This window comes from Triplophysa dalaica, chromosome 4, assembly GCF_015846415.1.
Source record: "Triplophysa dalaica isolate WHDGS20190420 chromosome 4, ASM1584641v1, whole genome shotgun sequence".
Taxonomy (NCBI): Eukaryota; Metazoa; Chordata; class Actinopteri; order Cypriniformes; family Nemacheilidae; genus Triplophysa; species Triplophysa dalaica.
This window is the reverse complement of record NC_079545.1, coordinates 23,288,181-23,305,227: the sequence shown is the minus strand read 5'-3', so window position 1 is coordinate 23,305,227 and position 17,047 is coordinate 23,288,181. Positions and strand designations below refer to the sequence as shown.

The 17,047-nt window shown below is 35.8% G+C and overlaps 3 protein-coding genes across 3 annotated transcripts; 1 reads left to right on the top strand and 2 right to left on the bottom strand.

Annotated features, from left to right (window-relative positions):
• Positions 1 to 194: 194 nt before the first annotated feature.
• panx1b (pannexin 1b) lies at positions 195 to 4,379 on the bottom strand. The gene is made up of 7 exons (XM_056745519.1): positions 4,192 to 4,379; positions 3,497 to 3,624; positions 3,195 to 3,397; positions 2,727 to 2,932; positions 2,227 to 2,537; positions 1,965 to 2,127; positions 195 to 1,478 (listed from the first exon to the last, which is right to left on the bottom strand). Exons 1-7 carry the CDS (start codon positions 4,370 to 4,372, stop codon positions 1,393 to 1,395), a joined length of 1,278 nt encoding a protein of 425 aa, XP_056601497.1. The 5' UTR covers positions 4,373 to 4,379; the 3' UTR covers positions 195 to 1,392.
• Positions 4,380 to 5,212: 833 nt separating this feature from the next.
• epd (ependymin) lies at positions 5,213 to 6,942 on the bottom strand. The gene is made up of 6 exons (XM_056746482.1): positions 6,801 to 6,942; positions 6,545 to 6,579; positions 6,034 to 6,168; positions 5,709 to 5,895; positions 5,548 to 5,632; positions 5,213 to 5,409 (listed from the first exon to the last, which is right to left on the bottom strand). Exons 1-6 carry the CDS (start codon positions 6,925 to 6,927, stop codon positions 5,286 to 5,288), a joined length of 693 nt encoding a protein of 230 aa, XP_056602460.1. The 5' UTR covers positions 6,928 to 6,942; the 3' UTR covers positions 5,213 to 5,285.
• Positions 6,943 to 14,826: 7,884 nt separating this feature from the next.
• On the top strand, positions 14,827 to 16,777 carry LOC130418751 (uncharacterized). Its single transcript, XM_056744833.1, has 4 exons — positions 14,827 to 14,988; positions 15,087 to 15,188; positions 15,784 to 15,993; positions 16,322 to 16,777. Exons 1-4 carry the CDS (start codon positions 14,827 to 14,829, stop codon positions 16,775 to 16,777), a joined length of 930 nt encoding a protein of 309 aa, XP_056600811.1.
• The last annotated feature ends 270 nt before the right edge of the window (positions 16,778 to 17,047 follow it).

Below are 17,047 nucleotides of genomic sequence, written 5' to 3'. Positions count from 1 at the left end.
TGCTTATTTACTGTGTCACTTTTGGGAAAGAATCTTTTTTTTTTTTACTGTAAAAATGAAAACATCAAAAGTATGTGCATTCATTTTTGGAGGGCAAATATGCAATGCTGATTTCTTTTTATCATATTGTATTTTTGTATTATATTGAAACATTGCATTGCTGCAGAAAACGTAAACATATTTATAAGACTTGCAACAGTAAACAAATGCAACTTTATAAAACATTTCTGACAATTGTTCAAGACTGATGTTAATTTCTTTAGGGTAAGGAGGTATGAAATTATACAAACAATTACAATAAAAACAAATCATTAAAGTGTTTTAAGATCATACCAACAATTCACCTATATGAAAAAAGTATGCAATTTAATTATTATTACATTTAAACTTACTAGAGAAAACAGCTCCCACATATACAAAAGTAAAAAATAATTTAAACAAAACTAGTGTACATTTCAGTTGTATAGCTTTTAGGCAGTGAATTAGTCAACATGTCCCTCTTTTCCTTTCTTGACCCTCAACTATACAATGCTTCTTCATGATGAATAAGATTATCTTCATTTTGCAAGATCCATATTTCAAAACATTAAAATTGTTAGTATTGAAGCATTGGCTTGAAAAAAACATTACTTCTTGGCAGTTATATCACTGCTATGATATATATATTTGTAAAGGATGCTTATATGTGGTCTGGAGAGCATTCTGAAGAAAAAGAATTTAAGCATTTTCTTATTTTCACTCGTGAAAAAGATAATTTGGGTTTGTTTGTAAGCAAACATTTCAAGAGATTATTGCACTGTACCTCATACTCTATATGCTACCCCATTCCAACAAATATAAGGAATCCTCAAACATGCACAGCAATAGGTGCATATTGCTGCTGTCCTTCCAAAACCTTGGATGTCCAAATTCACTGTTTTTCAGAAAATGGAAATAACACAGTACTTTTAAATAAATAAATACTGTGTCAGCAAACACTTTTAAGATTTTTAATTGGTTAGATTTTTGCAAAAAGCATAAAGGGTAACTAATGATTTAAGCAAAAAAAGCGAAATATGAAGTTAAAAAATTTCAAAAGGACAGCAGTGGAATTGTATTAAGCCAACCACCAGATCACATTTTTTAGTAAATATAAACAGTTAAATATTTGTCTGTTAGTTTCAAGCATTGCATATTCTGGTATGTCATTTACATTCACATTCAATTTACAGAAAAACTTTTATACAGTATTAATAACAGTCACAGTTTTGTAAATCAGTGCAGTTGCATTCAAAAAATATTTTAGTGGACCGGTGATAAAATGATATTTGATAGACTACCTTTCACAGTATTAGCAGTATAGCTTTTAAAACCACATGTTTAAAGCTTGGAACATGAGAGACTTATAATAATTCAGACCACCCTGTGTCTCACATCTTTCACACAGCTGCAGCTTTTCTCTGTGTGTACTCCATCATCCAGCAGAACAACGGAAATATCTAGAGATAAAACATATATACACAGTATGAAATGCTTTGTTACTGTTTGATAGTAATATTTTATAGCTATGTTTCAAGAACTGGCCAGTGGTGCGAAAAAAAGAAGCCAATAGCTGTGGTTGAGGCGGATGGACACAGCATTGGCTGCCATATGTACTTGTAACAATGTGACACACTCATGTCTGATCAACCTGCGGTGGGCCTGGCCTGGGTTGGCTGAGGGTGTCTTGTGATAGAGGGCAGAAACACCCAATCCGGATGAGGTGCACAACTGACAATGTATCGCATCGATGGGAACCATACAAAAGGCATTATCAGAAGCACCTCACCAAAATGCATCTTTCACCCAGGATAATGGATGTGATGAAAGTGGGATCGGACACACAACTCATGAGATGTCTCTCTGATAATAGCGAGGAAGGGTAAATATGATTATATAATATGATTAAATATGAATTTCTGAAAAATGTCCAATGAAACGCTTACCTTTCTGTTCAGAATTTATTTCTGTCCTAGTTAATTGAGATTTTCCATCAACTGTATGGGATCGTTTCCTGTCCACCATGTCAGTCCTCACTTGTCCCAAAGTCCTGAGGAGACACATGGTGTCAAACGCTGCATCTCCTTCCTCTGACAGCAGCTTTAATACCTGCATAAACAAAAAAAACTCTAAATCAAAAAAGTGTCATCACAAAGAGATCAAACATCATAAAATAAGGATACATGCATGACACTGAAGCACACTGACCTGCAAACATTTGTAGCTCTTAAGCTCACTCAAGTTCTCCTCCAGGAACAGCAGATAGATGCTGAGGTCATCATAGCGCCGACCTGTGGGCTCTAAATCGAGGGCATGCCCGAAAGCAGGCAACAGGCGGTATGGATGGAGAAACCGGGCACGCTGGTGTTCAAGAAAAGGCTGAAGGGCAGCATAGACCACAGCAGGTACTAACACTATATACATCACCACATTAATGCAGCTTAGGAGGCGGAATACACCCACTGCCACTAGTTTACACTGCAATGCGTCTGGTACCCCAGTCTCATTTGATAATATACCTGGAGACAGGTGGGACAAAATAAACGTACACATTTTAGTACACGAATACTAGTAAATAACTAGCAGACACAAAACAAGAAACACACGTTTCACCCTCCTATATTTAAGTCTTGTCAAACTTTATACTTTGCATGCAAAAATAGACATTCACAAACAGGCACAAATCTACCGAATATAAACACACACACCTGTGCGCAGGTTACAGGAGAACTGGTCACTTGGTGAAACCCAAAAGATGTAGTATGTCAGATAAAAGCTGGCAAGCAGTAAAGTGAGGAGGGTTAAAACCCGACAAAGAAGATATTTCGCTGCCAAAGCCCACGATGCACGCTTTGTTTTTAGGTACTGCTCGACCAGAGGGTACTTAAAACAACCTTCGGTCAATTCAATTCCACTGAGAGAGAAAGCAGAAGCAGGCGAGAGAGAATGTGAAATGGAGAGATTAGATTATATTAAAGATTAGTAAAGTGTCCGGAATTATATTGAAGTTTTTGAAATAGGGCAGGCCCCTATAATTATTTAGAGGATCATATAGAAGATATTAATGATAACCAAATGAAAATAATAGCAAAGTTATCAGCAGTCCCTAAGGCCTCAAGCAAGAAATGTATTTTATTTGATTATTGATGCTATTCAACAGTTATGTCACAGTATACCTGTGTGGATCTTCTGCAGTGTCTTTGCCATCAAGGTTGGATGTTAGGCTCTTTGCTAGACGGATGGCACGATTGTAGCAACGGTCAAGTTCCTCCATGATAAAATTGAGGTCAGAGGAAAGGGACGGGGTAGCCGTGAAACGCCACAACAGAGCAGGAATATACATGATGATGGCGACCAGCAAAAGGATATAAGGAAAGAACTGCAGACAAAGAGACAGATGAGAGCACAGATGAAACTCTGAATATGTTAAATGTGACTGCACATTTATGTCATGAATAAAACACAGGTCTTGCAGCACCTTGTGTAGTCGAAGGGGGGCACTGTTGTCCGTGGAGTGACTCTCCACTGCAGCCCAGCAGAAGGAATCTACATATGCAGCCTGCCGCAATGAGAAGCTGCTGGGTGGAAAACAGGTGATTTGGGAACCTAAAAACAAAAATAATATTAGCTTTTTGTCAATGGAGTTGTCATATTTGAAGTTTTGTAAAAATACAAAGGTTTCATTTCACTTAATCTCGTTTAAAACGGGTGACTGCATTATTTTGCTTTAAAGAAATGACTATTATTTTGCTTAAAAGAAGTAGAAGAAGAAAAAGAAGACTGACAACGCGCAGTTAACTAACAGTGAATGAAAAATAAAATAACTAATCTTACACAGTGCATCTGTTATAAATAGATCTTAAACGCAACAATGATCATGCAAACTGTATATATACTATTGCCATTACATCGCAAGCACGGTGACGCCCCATTCTGGATTTACACACAACAGATGCTCTTCCATACCATTGTTTAATTGATCATCAAATACCTGCATATTATTTAGAAAGCATGATCTAACGAACACATATCAGTTTAGCGTTTTTCTTGTCTCGTTTCGTTTGGTCTGACGTTATGCATAATTGAAACTCAGGACCCTCGCAACTGATCTCATTTACTTGTCCTTTATACTGAGAGTAAGGTACAGTACAAATGATTCGATGTATTACTGACCCACTGAGACTTCTTGTGCAAAGGCGAGGGAAATGAGTAACAAAGGAAGCCCAACCGCGATAAAGCTGACCAGTTTGTCCAAGGCCAGTTCCAGCCGCACGCCTTTGTACTTAGATTCGCTGGGTTCCTTCAATAAAAAATCATTAAATACATATTCGGTCGCAACGTGCGCTATAGCCATTGTTAAAATGTACAGTATTTGACAAGTGCACTGTTACTTCCGGTGGGCGGGGTTTTCGGTGACTGTTATCCAATCAATAATGGGTACAACTACAACGCAGAGAGAAGCAGAAATTAGATATATTGTATAGTGAATATATATATATGTATGTATTGAAAAAATTAAAAGGCACCAACCATTGAAACTGGGAATATTCTTAATTTTTTCCGGTTAGGTAAATCGGATATCAGATGGAGTCTCCATGTGGCATTCACAGTAATGGTCTTCCTACAAATTACATTTTCACTGTCAGTGACCCAGACACCCCAGTAACATATTTTGAAATATTTAGTATTTCTTAGAACAAACAAATGATCTTGTAGCACTACAGTTAACAACCCCCAATCAAAGAGAGTTCATTTGCTATTCATCCTATAACATCCGTGTCAGTGCGTCCTTTCACAGCTTTAACAGCGTTTTTAGACCTATGCTCTTTATACTTTGTGTTATTGTGTTATAGAAATTTCACATTTCCAGGATAACACTAAAGTTATAGTATGGTTAAAATTTGTGGGTCATATCTTTTAGCCACATGTATTAATAGTTCTCACACCGTTAAGACTCAAATCCATCTTAAAAATATAATTATTTGTCTCCTTTGAATATTCTGTATTTTTATACATCAGTATATTTTCAAATAGACATCCAATGGTTTTCAGTGAGAGCTTAGCTTTATTGACTTCATCAAAGAGTGACGAAACAGTTGAAAGAGACAAAACGTTATTTAGAAAACATAAAAGGGAAGTCACAAAGCCATAGAAACTGCAGGCATACCGAAGAAAGAGAGATGAATACAGGACATATTTTTATTTAAATGCTCTTTTTATTATTGTGAGTAGCCATCTTTGGCAGTTTGAGAATTGTATGTTGTCTGTCAGTCGTGGAACAGGTCAAAGAAGCTGTGGTCATCTGGTGCCTCCTCAAAGGATATGCCTTCACAGTAGGCCGGGAGCACAAAGACTTGTGGGTCATCAACTTCTGTTTCAACACCAAAGAAACTGGACAAGAAATATGCACAGTTAAATGACTGTTATACTGCTAAACTACAGAATTCAACTTACACTATACAGTATTCAATATTTAACTGTGTTGTTTACACGTTTAATCAGTGCTACAGATTATTTTCCTTTGTTTACTTGAAGTGAAGGTCCTTCTTTTCACCAAAGTAGGATCCAGAAACTGTCAAACAGCCGCAAGAAGTGGTTGACAGGGAGTAGTGAGCTGAAAAAAAAACGGATTTAAAAGCAAATCCTCAATAACTGAAGACACCAAGAACAAAATAAAAATAGAAAATGACCATGAAGTTCATTGAAGTTTCCGGTCCACACCCGGACTCTTAGTCCCTGCTCTGTGATGGAGGGGCTTCCCAGGTAAATCTCTGATTCATGAGTGGCATCAGGTGGAATCTCCATGAGATGCTTCCGGAACTGCAGAGTTTCCTTCTTGCAACTCTCATTTTTACTGTCCATCTCATAAAGCACACCCTGTGTTTGTATAAAACGGAAGAAAAATGTATGTCTTATATTATAAAAAATAAAGGATTGAAATGTTAAAGTTTAAGCTGGAATCACTCTAAACTCTAATATAGGACATGGAATAAAAGTAATTGGCCAAGCCTATACCTCATCAAAGTGTATGAGCACATCCAAATGAGACGTTTTGTTTGCGTGAGTTGTGTCCTCCACAAAACGGAATTTATTTGCTTTAGAGTCATAATTGAATTCTCCAGACGCAAGATCATGACCCCCTGTTGAAACCTAAATGACAAGAGAGAGTTAAAAGGAACTTTATGAAGAATACAAATATTTCAAAAGTTTACAGTCGGCCTTAAGGTCTAGATTAGGATAGTGAAATACAAATTATAATTGCAAAACCTTTAATCAGAGCCAAATATGTTCTTCACACACTGCATGCTAAGCACTTTTTGCAGTTTCAGAGCAAACAGCTTGTTTGTATAAAACTATATCTATAGATACATTAGGCCATAACAGTTACAAATTAGATTTATATATTTCAAAAATATGTAAAAATGGCATTTCTATTTGACAGGCAAATTAAACGTTTTAAATTTTCCTCATTGCTGAAATTCTAGGTTTGTAGGGGTTACATTGATTTTTTATTTTCAAACCTCACCACTTTCATTGTTCCACTGGTCAGTGGGGCTGAATCTGCAAAATATACAATGTAACATTACTTTACAACATCATTTAGAGAAAATCCAATGACTCCAAAATAAATTATTCAAATGCCGAGCGGAACTAAACCTGAATTGAGAAGAGCCAACATATTCTAATTCTTATTCTGAACAACTTTAAGGAACAAATTACACGAATATAACAGAAACTGATTAATTCAAAAACATGAGATAAAGAATACATTAATCTCTTACGACATGGTTGGCGATTGGATGAAGCCCAGGCGACGACGCAGAGGCATGAAAACACCACAAAAAGCAGCTTGACTGTACACATCATTGCTCTCCAACGTTCTTCAGGTCCATACACATCCCCCTTCATTCAAATGGTTCTTCTTATATGTAATGCTGAACCCCAAATAACCCCCCCCCTCCTCTGTCACAGGACCTCCGGCAATGTAATAAACAAAACATGTTTCGACATCACATTGCCTGCTTACATGTGGATGAGGAGACTGAATACTAACCTTCAAAATTGGCATGAATGATCATTATCCAGATGACAAATATGGTCAAAAACATCTAATGTAAACAAACAGTCCCCTGTCTGGCCTCTGATCGGCACTCAGGGGTGCTGGCACCACTCTGTCCTGGGACAGTCGGTGTTGTATCCCGTGAAGATTTTGGTTCATGTGAGGTGATGATTATATTGCAAAAACCCTGCCTACGTTCTCAATCTAAGAATCTAAGAAAAAAACAAAAACAACTCAATTACACAGGTGTGAAAACAAAAGTCCATCTGGTACTTTCTCTGTCTCCTGGTCACTTTGTCTTGGAAAATGAAGATCGGTCTATGCTTACAACTATTATATTCCACTGCTCATATCACTTGTATGGGAATTATAAACAGTCCAGTATGGAAGAGTTGATTATGTTGATTATGGTATAACTAATATATAAACTACAGACTGTGTTCTTCTGTGAAGACGTTTGAAACAACATGTATTATGAAAAGTGCCATATAAATTAAATTAAACTTAAAAAAAGCTTCCTGGTTAGAGTCCTGGCTAAGCCAGAAGGCATTTGTGGAAACTATATCTAAAAGTCTGATTGGCTAACTCTCCAGCGTATTCAGTCCTCTGGCTCCCTTCAGCATCCGATTCATCTGTTAAAATCTGGAAGAGAAGAATTGAGGGGGAGCAGTCAAGAATATGAATAGAGGAAAGGTGCTGCTGAAACTGCCTTTTGTATGGTTCCCATCTATGCGATACATCGTCAGTTGTGCACCTCAGCCTTATTGGGTGTTTAGGGATTTGCTGGGTTTGACCTCCATTTGTGCCTAACCAATGTTCTCCTGGAGGTTATCCAGCAGCCGCTTTTTACATTCTTTAGTTGTTGTGATGGTTGTCATGTCATCTATGTATGCCCTGATTGGAGGTAGATGCAACCCATTTTTCAAACGCTCTCCTCCTTTTCTTCTCCTTTTTTGCCTTTGGCAACTGGTACCAGAAGATGTTAGCATGTTCCAAACATCCAGAGAAACCCCCTATGTCTGCCTTCTGAACTGAAGTGTCAATAAAATTGTTACTCTTCAGAAATCCTGAGAATCTATTGGCCACAACGCTGAAGAAAATCTAACCTTCCACATTCAAGAGGCTAATTTGGAGAAACTGGTCAATTCTTGAGGACTTTTTCACAATTTCAGGACAGTTGAATTGCCCAAATTTCAAATGAAATTTCCCATGCCTTATGCATGACAGAGGGAGCAGTCTAGAGTATGAATAGAGGAATGGAGGTCTAAGGTCTCACTGGGTTCGTCGGATAGGCATCCTCTGTTTTTGGGGGATAAATGATTATAGAAATACATAGCATATTTATACTTACCTTTCCTTTCCATTATCAGAGAGACATCTCATGAGTTGTGTGTCCGATCCCACTTTGATCATATCCATTATCCTGAGGGGAAGATGCCTTTTGGTGATGTGCTGCTTTCTCAGTTGTTACCCACCAGCCCTGAGAATCAAACTGCAACCTTCTGGTCACGAGTCCTACTCTCTAACCATTTTGCCTCGACTACTCTTTTTTTACAGTGAGGTTTTCTCATGTTACCGTAGCAGCATTACTCTTGGTAAGCTTAAATTAGAATATGTACCAATACATCTTTAAAATAAAACAGTGTATCTGTTTGTACATTGTATCTCCAAGTTCATTGGTAGCAACATAACAACGCAATTCCCGTATTCAATTTTATTTATTTATTAATGTCCAAAATGTATACTGTCATTGAGGCAGAGCCCTTAAAAGATATTTAGGTGTTTCCTTTTACCAGTCATGCTTGTTTTTTGTACCTTATGAAACATTTGCCTAAAACTTAATGCAATCACCTAGTATTTTGTATCTATCTCCATATGTATCTTCTTAGCTATGTTATATTATACAAGTTATTATATTATAATATGAAGGTGCTCAAAAGGTTCTGGACAGTGATGCAATACAGAACCATTTTTGGTTGCACGAAAAACCATTCAGTCATACATATAATCTGAAGAACCCATTTTTTTGTGTTTATAGCAAGACACATTTTAATGATTTGATGTATTGATTCTGTTTTCTGAGAAAGAGGACACAAGAAAACCCCTAAATGTTTGTCAAACACTTTCATAATTGCTGTTTTATGGTCATCAGTGGATTTTTATAGTTTGCTTTAAAATGTAAAAATCTGATTTTAAAAAAACCTTTGTGGAAATTTGTTTTTAAAATCAATTATAAGAAAATGTTCTATCCATATTTCAGTTGCACATTATGAAACTTGGTTTTTTACCAAGACCAGTTCAGTGTATAGGCTTCTGTATACTTACTCCCAATTCTTATGTGGTAGGATGGTTTGTCCTCAAGTTTTAGTGATGTGAGGAAAGATGTATGAACTGATTTGGAGGCCTTTCTATTCTGGTTAGTGTAAAAGAGTACAAAGCCCAGATGTTGAACTGCAGTCACCTGTTGTTTTCTGTTGGAGTCAAAGCGAGATGTGTATGACTGGTGAAATTTAGTTTATTTTCTTTCCCTACTTGATGTCAGTGTTGTTTTCTAGGCAAAAGGGAACATCAACCCAGAAGGAAAACATGTACTGTAAGAACATTGACATCCGCTGTAAAAATAGTTCAGTCACTTCAATGTATTTATGTATTTTTTATTTATTTAATTTGAAAGTTGGGTCAGCTTTAAAATTACGTTGAAACAACTAAACTACTAAACTATTTTTACAGTGTCAATAGTATCCTGAGTCCGAGCAGAGGAACTTCAACAATTTTGTCATCAACTTTCTTCTACAGAACACAAAAGAAGGTATTTTGAAGAAATGTATTAACAGAACAGCACTGGCCCCCATTCACTGCTACCGTATAGACACAATTTCCATTAAATTAATTTTTTTTAAATCAATTTCAGACATTTAAGCATACACCTTCAGATGAAAACCTTTTTAAGACATTGAGAAACATTTCATTCAAGTGTCCAAAAACTTTTGACCGGTAGTGTACATATTTACAAATATACAAATGTACAAGCATTAAAAAATAATATTAATAAATTGGTACTTTCTCAACTCTATGTCAAGTGTTTTGCATTATTTTCGTAGTAAATACACCTCTGTAATGTTCTGTTGTGTCTATAAAACTGAAACTGAGAGTGAAACAGACAGTGAACGAGAGAGAGAGCGAGAAATGTATCAAAATCACATAAAAAATAATACACAGTTTTGAATGAGTCAGGACTGAGAATGACAGTGAGACAGAAAGAGAGACATTGCTGGAAAAATAGCAAAAGGGGAAGAGCTTCTGGAATCATATTGAATGATATGTCGATTGCAATTGCAAAAGTGTATATTTGAAATAGGCTGTTTTTAAAAAGGTGAATGTTTGTGTTTATACTATATTATACACTGCCGTACATTTTGAAAAGTCCACATGAGAGTAATTATGTAAATAGTGTGTGTGTGTGTGTGTTTATGTCTATCCTCTGAATGATTACATCTTTCCATACATACAAATTCACCAAATTTGAGTAATAGCTGGAGTCCCCCTACATAACATGACAACACACTAAATTTGAGTAGGTGTTTGTGTGTTGAGGACAACCCCTTCCTACAGGTCACAGCTGACCAACAAGAAATGACAAAATTACAATGACTTGGCACCGCCTCCGTCCTTGTGGTTTGCTTTCTGCAGCACTTCTCTGTTCTTGGCCGCTCACTATTACAATTACCAGCAAGAAACATACAAGATTTGTTAGACTTCCTCGAACTGGGAGCATGTGTCCAGACTAAAAAAGTTCCAAATATTATATGAACACTCGCTGTGACATTTAAGGGTTGCTTAGACATTGAATTCAAAATGTTAAGTATATTACATGACTGATTAAAAGCAAGAAAAAATGAATGAATGAATGAATGAATTTCACATAAAAACGCTAAATTAAACCTGAAAACAATCAGGAAGATTAAGGGGGAAAAATGAAACTTAAACTATAATAGCAAGTCATATTTCATGAGAAATGTTCAAGATGATCTTATGTTTACTTCTATGCATTTGTGAGTTCCCTGGGAATCAAATCCACAACCTTTTGAGCTGCTAATACAAGGCTTCACCTCTTACACTTCCCATGTTAACTTGAACAAAAAGTCAATGTTTTTACTTTCACTGAATCATATAAGATATTCTTCAAAACATACGGAAGTCATGCCGGACTGAATAGTTAATTTTTGCAGAAACTTGTGTTGTGCCCGTGTTATCTTGATGTCACTGTGCATGATGTTATTAAAGCAAAAGTACTTTAATACTGCATTGATTTTATTTTTTCAAATAAAAAACTGTTTTCATTTAATCTTTAGTGACTGTTATGATCATGTAATTATATTAATTATACTAATTATTTTTTATGAGATAAACACACTAGGGCCTACCGTTAATAAGTTTTGCATCACTTATGAATCTTTTTATTTTTATTTTTAAATCATCAAAATTTTGGATAAAAAAATTCAACATCTGGAATTATGACGTTACTAAATAGTCCAAAATAATTTATGTTTTAGCACTTCACATTTACTGTGTAAAATCATACTCTTGGTATTTTATCAACCACATGTGCGTTTCCCAAAAGCATCGTTAGCCAACTATGGTCGCAAGTTCCGTCTTACCAGCATAGTTCAACGATTTAAGTGTTTCTAAAACCATCGTTCCAACGACCAGTCGCAAGCAACATTCCAAAGTTGCGTGGGTGGAACTGTGGTTAGAAGCATCGTTACTTATTATAATGGCATATAGACTTAAATGAATCAAGCTTTTGATCAAAGTAAGCAAGCAACATGCAGTGCATTCCAAATCCATCACTCGAAATATATACTAATTTAATTGGACATCATTGAGCTTGTCAAGGAAGTAGAAGCGCTGTTTTTTAAACGTGCAGCATCGTGTGCGTGCGCTTGGAGGACCCTGGGGAATCCCTGGGCGGAATGACGTAGGAGAACACTTATACATGAATTAAATATCATGAAATAAAAAAAACAGATAACAAAAAATGATAACTGCAATAATTTGACATTAATTCGATCTGAACGTATTTATTAGTACACTTCATCATTACTCCACCTGTGCTGCGTCATCATTGCTGAACCAAATTGGTTCAAACAATTGATCTCCGGCAGAGTTATTTCGGTTTCGGGAAACAGTCTTAACAACATCGTTAATTTGCCGAACGATACGGTAAATATACCATCTTCACATAACTAATGTAACTTTAAACATTCATGCAAACGTCTTGCTGAGAGAGAGAGAGAGAGAGAGAGAGAGAGAGATCATGCAGTGGAAGGAAGTATTGCTTAACCCAAAACTAAGAAAAACATGTGGTGCGCTGGAGGTTTTATGTAACCAATTATACTACTGCATTTCTATTCAGATACTCTCTTATCAATAAATATTACCACAACAGCAGCTGTGGCAAAAATGTATTAATTAAATGATGCTCATATGAATTATTTCAAATGGCATAGCCACATGTTACACGTCTATTTTTTTCAACAGCAAACGGAATTGTGTGGCGTTAGAATGGATATTCCCTCAAAAACATGTAGGAGAGAGAAAAAAAATTGTTTTGTAGTAGTTGGATATCCCAGTTTAGACAGAATGAAAGAGTGTAAATCTTATAGTAATTAAATTTACATTGGGAATGTACAAGAATAATACAGGGAGTTTTCCCCAGTCTGTCAGATTTTTATTGTTGCATGAATTCCATTTATTTCAGAAAACAATAATATGGGATCGTATTGCACGTACCTGTACTTTTGCTTCTGTTTAAAAACGATGTTTAACACAGACGACCAGATCTGAAATGCTGTTAGCAAACCACAATATAAAGAAAGCATGAATGTGGAAATGTGTTTACCTGTCAACCAACAGCTTGCAGACGTTTATTTAGTATTCTCGATGTTATAAAAAGCTGCATACAGTATTTCATTGTAACACACATATGTAAATGGGTTGTCCTATGGTGTGACATACGAAACATTTATGATTCTATTCTATATGTTATTATATTTAAAAACATGTAAATGTAAACATTATACTGTATTAATAATATAAAATAACATAAGAGAGATTTATCTTTCTTGTTAGTCTTTAAATGTTTGCTGTCAAATACATGAAAATAAACCACACTGGTTGTTTGTCACAGGATAACCAATAAACAGTCAATTGTATGCAATTTATGTTTATAATTTATAATTAATAATTCAACACACATTACGGCTGCAGACATATCAGTTACAGAGTTGCTTTTTTCAATTATTTACAGAACTGAAAAAAAAGGGGAGAAGTGTGATACATGAAAATAAATATAAATAAAAAACTAATTTACTGAGATATGCCAAAGAATACATTTTAATGAATTAATCACATTATGCACTATGCATTAAGCTCTGATCAAAGTTTTGGAGTGCATTGAAAGTCAAGAGCCGGTGAAAATTGTTTTGTATGATTAAGTACAGATGTTTCGAACTTACATTTTGTGGTCTCATGATTTGATGAGGTACTTTTTGTGAACTTCTCTAGCTCCCTTTCGCTGGAGCAAAACAGAAATTTCATTTTCTTGTAGAAACAGCCGTTGAGTAAAGCAACGTCAGACAGAGAGAACATATAGGAAGCCTGTGAGGGTCTTCCCCAAAGTGACCGTTGTTTGATTTTTCGCTTTCATGGGGAAAGTCAGAACAAAGCAGACCCCAAAACACAATTAGTATCACCCTGCCAATGCAAAAACTCTTTAAATTTGAAATAAAATGTAAAAATTTAGAGTTTTTATTTGCACGAGATATGCACTAAACGAGTGCTAGTCTTAATATTGAATTTACATTTTTGTTATTGTGGTATAATGAATCTTACTGCTATTTACAAAAACATATAGTTTTGTTCCTCTTGCTACTATTGTGATTCTTCATCCCCCATTACAAATTTGATATATTATTTAAATATACACGTTGTTTAACAAAAAAAGAAAACTAACAAAATTATATATTTATGCTTTATGTGTAATTATTTCTATAGAGAACCATCTAATAATAACCATACAGTCAAATAAAAGTCGTAATATACATGACAGTACAGTAGGCTACCCCCAACAAGTCTCTACTGTAATTCTTGGAACTCCTTGAGTAATTCATTAAAGTGCTGAAACAAAAAAGGAGAACCAAAATTGCTTTCCCATCAAGAATGAAACAGAAACACAAATGCGCAAACGATATAAAGATGTGTCAGATACCCTATCACCTCACATCACTGCGAACGATTGAGCGATCAAGCGCTGATATAGGCTATTCATACAGAGGTGAGCGCCAATATATTTCAAATAACCAAAACCTACATTATTTATGGTCTTTTATAAGCAGGTGTTAAATTTAAGTATTAGTAAGGTTATTTGGTGAGCAACAGCTCATAAACTAGACTCGAAAGGGCTGAGGAAGGTGCAACTAGTTTGACAGCATCACTGAGTCCATTTCAATCTTACTCCTCTGTTTGGGGTCAATTTGCATTTATTTTGTCATATAGATGTATACAATGTCATGTGTTTAGTTTTTTTTAAACTGGCGCTTTAATATAATCCAGTGCTCGTTCTAGTTAGTAGTAAATATGCCAGGTTGTACTAAGATTGATGTTAAATACGAACAAAAGTATTTTAAAGAATATATGCTGCCGATGTTTTGTAATGATATAACTGAAACTGAATATCTTTCTCTTAGATGATTTGGCGGTGTCTGTCTGTTCTGTGCATCCTCCTGATGTGCATGCCGTTCGAGAGCTCCTCCTTTCCTCTTGGCCAGAGAGGATCGCTGACCTTTTCTCATTCATTGCATCTCACACGGACTGTTCGTTCACGTGTGCAAAAACTGCTGACTCAATATGTAAGAGCATATTTTTAATTTCCACAAATAAATCATTGGACGATATTTTTTTTTAAATTATGCTACTAAATTGACTCTTTCCCATACCTTTTTGACAGAAACAACAGATGTTTGGCGACGAGCTCTTTGAATACAGGGAAATAATGCTAAGCACTTTACCAGCTGTCACTGTCAGTTATCAAATCTGGCTACAGATGCAGGTGTGTTTGCACTTCAGCTTTGATTGTTGAATTGTTTGCACATTTACGAGTGATAAATTTTAAATAGGTGATCATTTATTACGATGCTTTATTATGTCGAAAGGTTTGGGCTTGCACTTGACAAAGGTTTTAATTTCCCACATACATTTACAAAAAGAACGCATATCTCTTACAAATCTAACAATATATTTTCAAGCAATTTGATTTATTATTCAATTCTATACCAATTTATTTATATAGCTCTTTAATGTTATAATTTCCACATTGTATACTGTTATCGAATATTGCTGTCAAACATAGTTCATGTTTAATCATTTTAATTCAGAACAAAGTTTATTGGTAAAGTGGTTAACTTTGCGGAAGGAAGTCCATGAACTTATCCAACTATTAACAACAAAGTGAGAAATGTCACTCCTATTACTCATTCACAAAATCCACCTGAAAATTTGATCAAAGCCATGATAAGTAACTTCAGGATATGACACATGTTTAAGGATCTCAAGTATCAAACTGCTTCGTACAAAAAACACCTTTCAGTCATTTTGTGAATGCATGCTTGTGCTGAAGTGTGTGTTAACGGAATATGTTTGTACAGGACATCAATCGTTTGCAGTTGGCCTATCATCACCTCCAAACCTTCTGGACTCACCTGGAAGATCAACGGCAGCTCCTAGAGAAAGAAAAAGAGGAAAATAGAAGAGAACTGAGAAGAGATAAGCGAGGCAGGCCTCAGGCTACCTTATGTCAAAGGTTTATGGCTCTACAAATAGACATGCGGGACTTAATAAGACAAGTTAACTCTCAGGTACAAGTGCGGACTTGCTGGATCACCTTTCAAAAATATAATACCCTTATGATGTCTTTTTTGTATACCCATTTGTATGAGCAAATGTGCTGTTTTGCTGCTTTTTTAAATAGCACAGTATTTCAAAACTCAGAAGATAAAATCTTCATGCATTACTGCTATTGCCATTACAAAACAAAAGGAGTCTTACAGGGATATCACCAAAAATTCCCAGGGGAATACAAATACATATTTGTAATACATGTTATTTTGTAATATTATGATATTATGAAGAAATTATTAATTAAGAAAACAGACTAAATCTCATTCTTCTCTTTTCTACATACAGTTGGAGAGTCTGATCCCCAATCAGGATGCTCATTCTACATCCACAAAATCCCCATTACCCTACTCCACGCCAACATCTAGTCGGATTCCCACAACGCACAGATCCACAGCAAGCACCACTCTACACAGCAGCACGAAGCTACAGACACCCTCCAACACCAACGCTCCCCAAAGCTCCACAACTCAGACCTCGACCCAGGCCAACACAAAACTCTCTGCAAAAACAGAGAAAACATCTGTGGGTGTAACAGTGACCCCCAAATCTACAAAGAAATCAACTGTGCTTCGTTCAGGGGAAAGCCAGCTATCTGTAGACAGGCAGCAGCGAACAACTCTGTCCTCTGGGTCATCCCGCTGGTATCAGCATCTGAAAGGGTACGTTATACTGAGAGATCTAGAGAGGTTTTTGAGCAGATTGGCACGTGACTATATAGTACTCCAAGCTAAACAAACATAAGCACACACAGAGGAAATCAAAGAAAAACCTAAATTAAATCAAACAAAACCTAGACAGGTATTAACAAACCTTACAAAAAGTTGAGTACACTTGAATACATGAATCATATCTATATGCCACTTTACAGTGTTACAGTCGCTGTTTACAATATTTGCATTTTTTTATTTGTATGGTTATATATTAATTTATTCGATTTTTTACTGTTTTTTTCATGTGATTGAATTTGTTATGTGGAAAGTGTTATATTAGTATGTATAAGGGGGCTCGGGA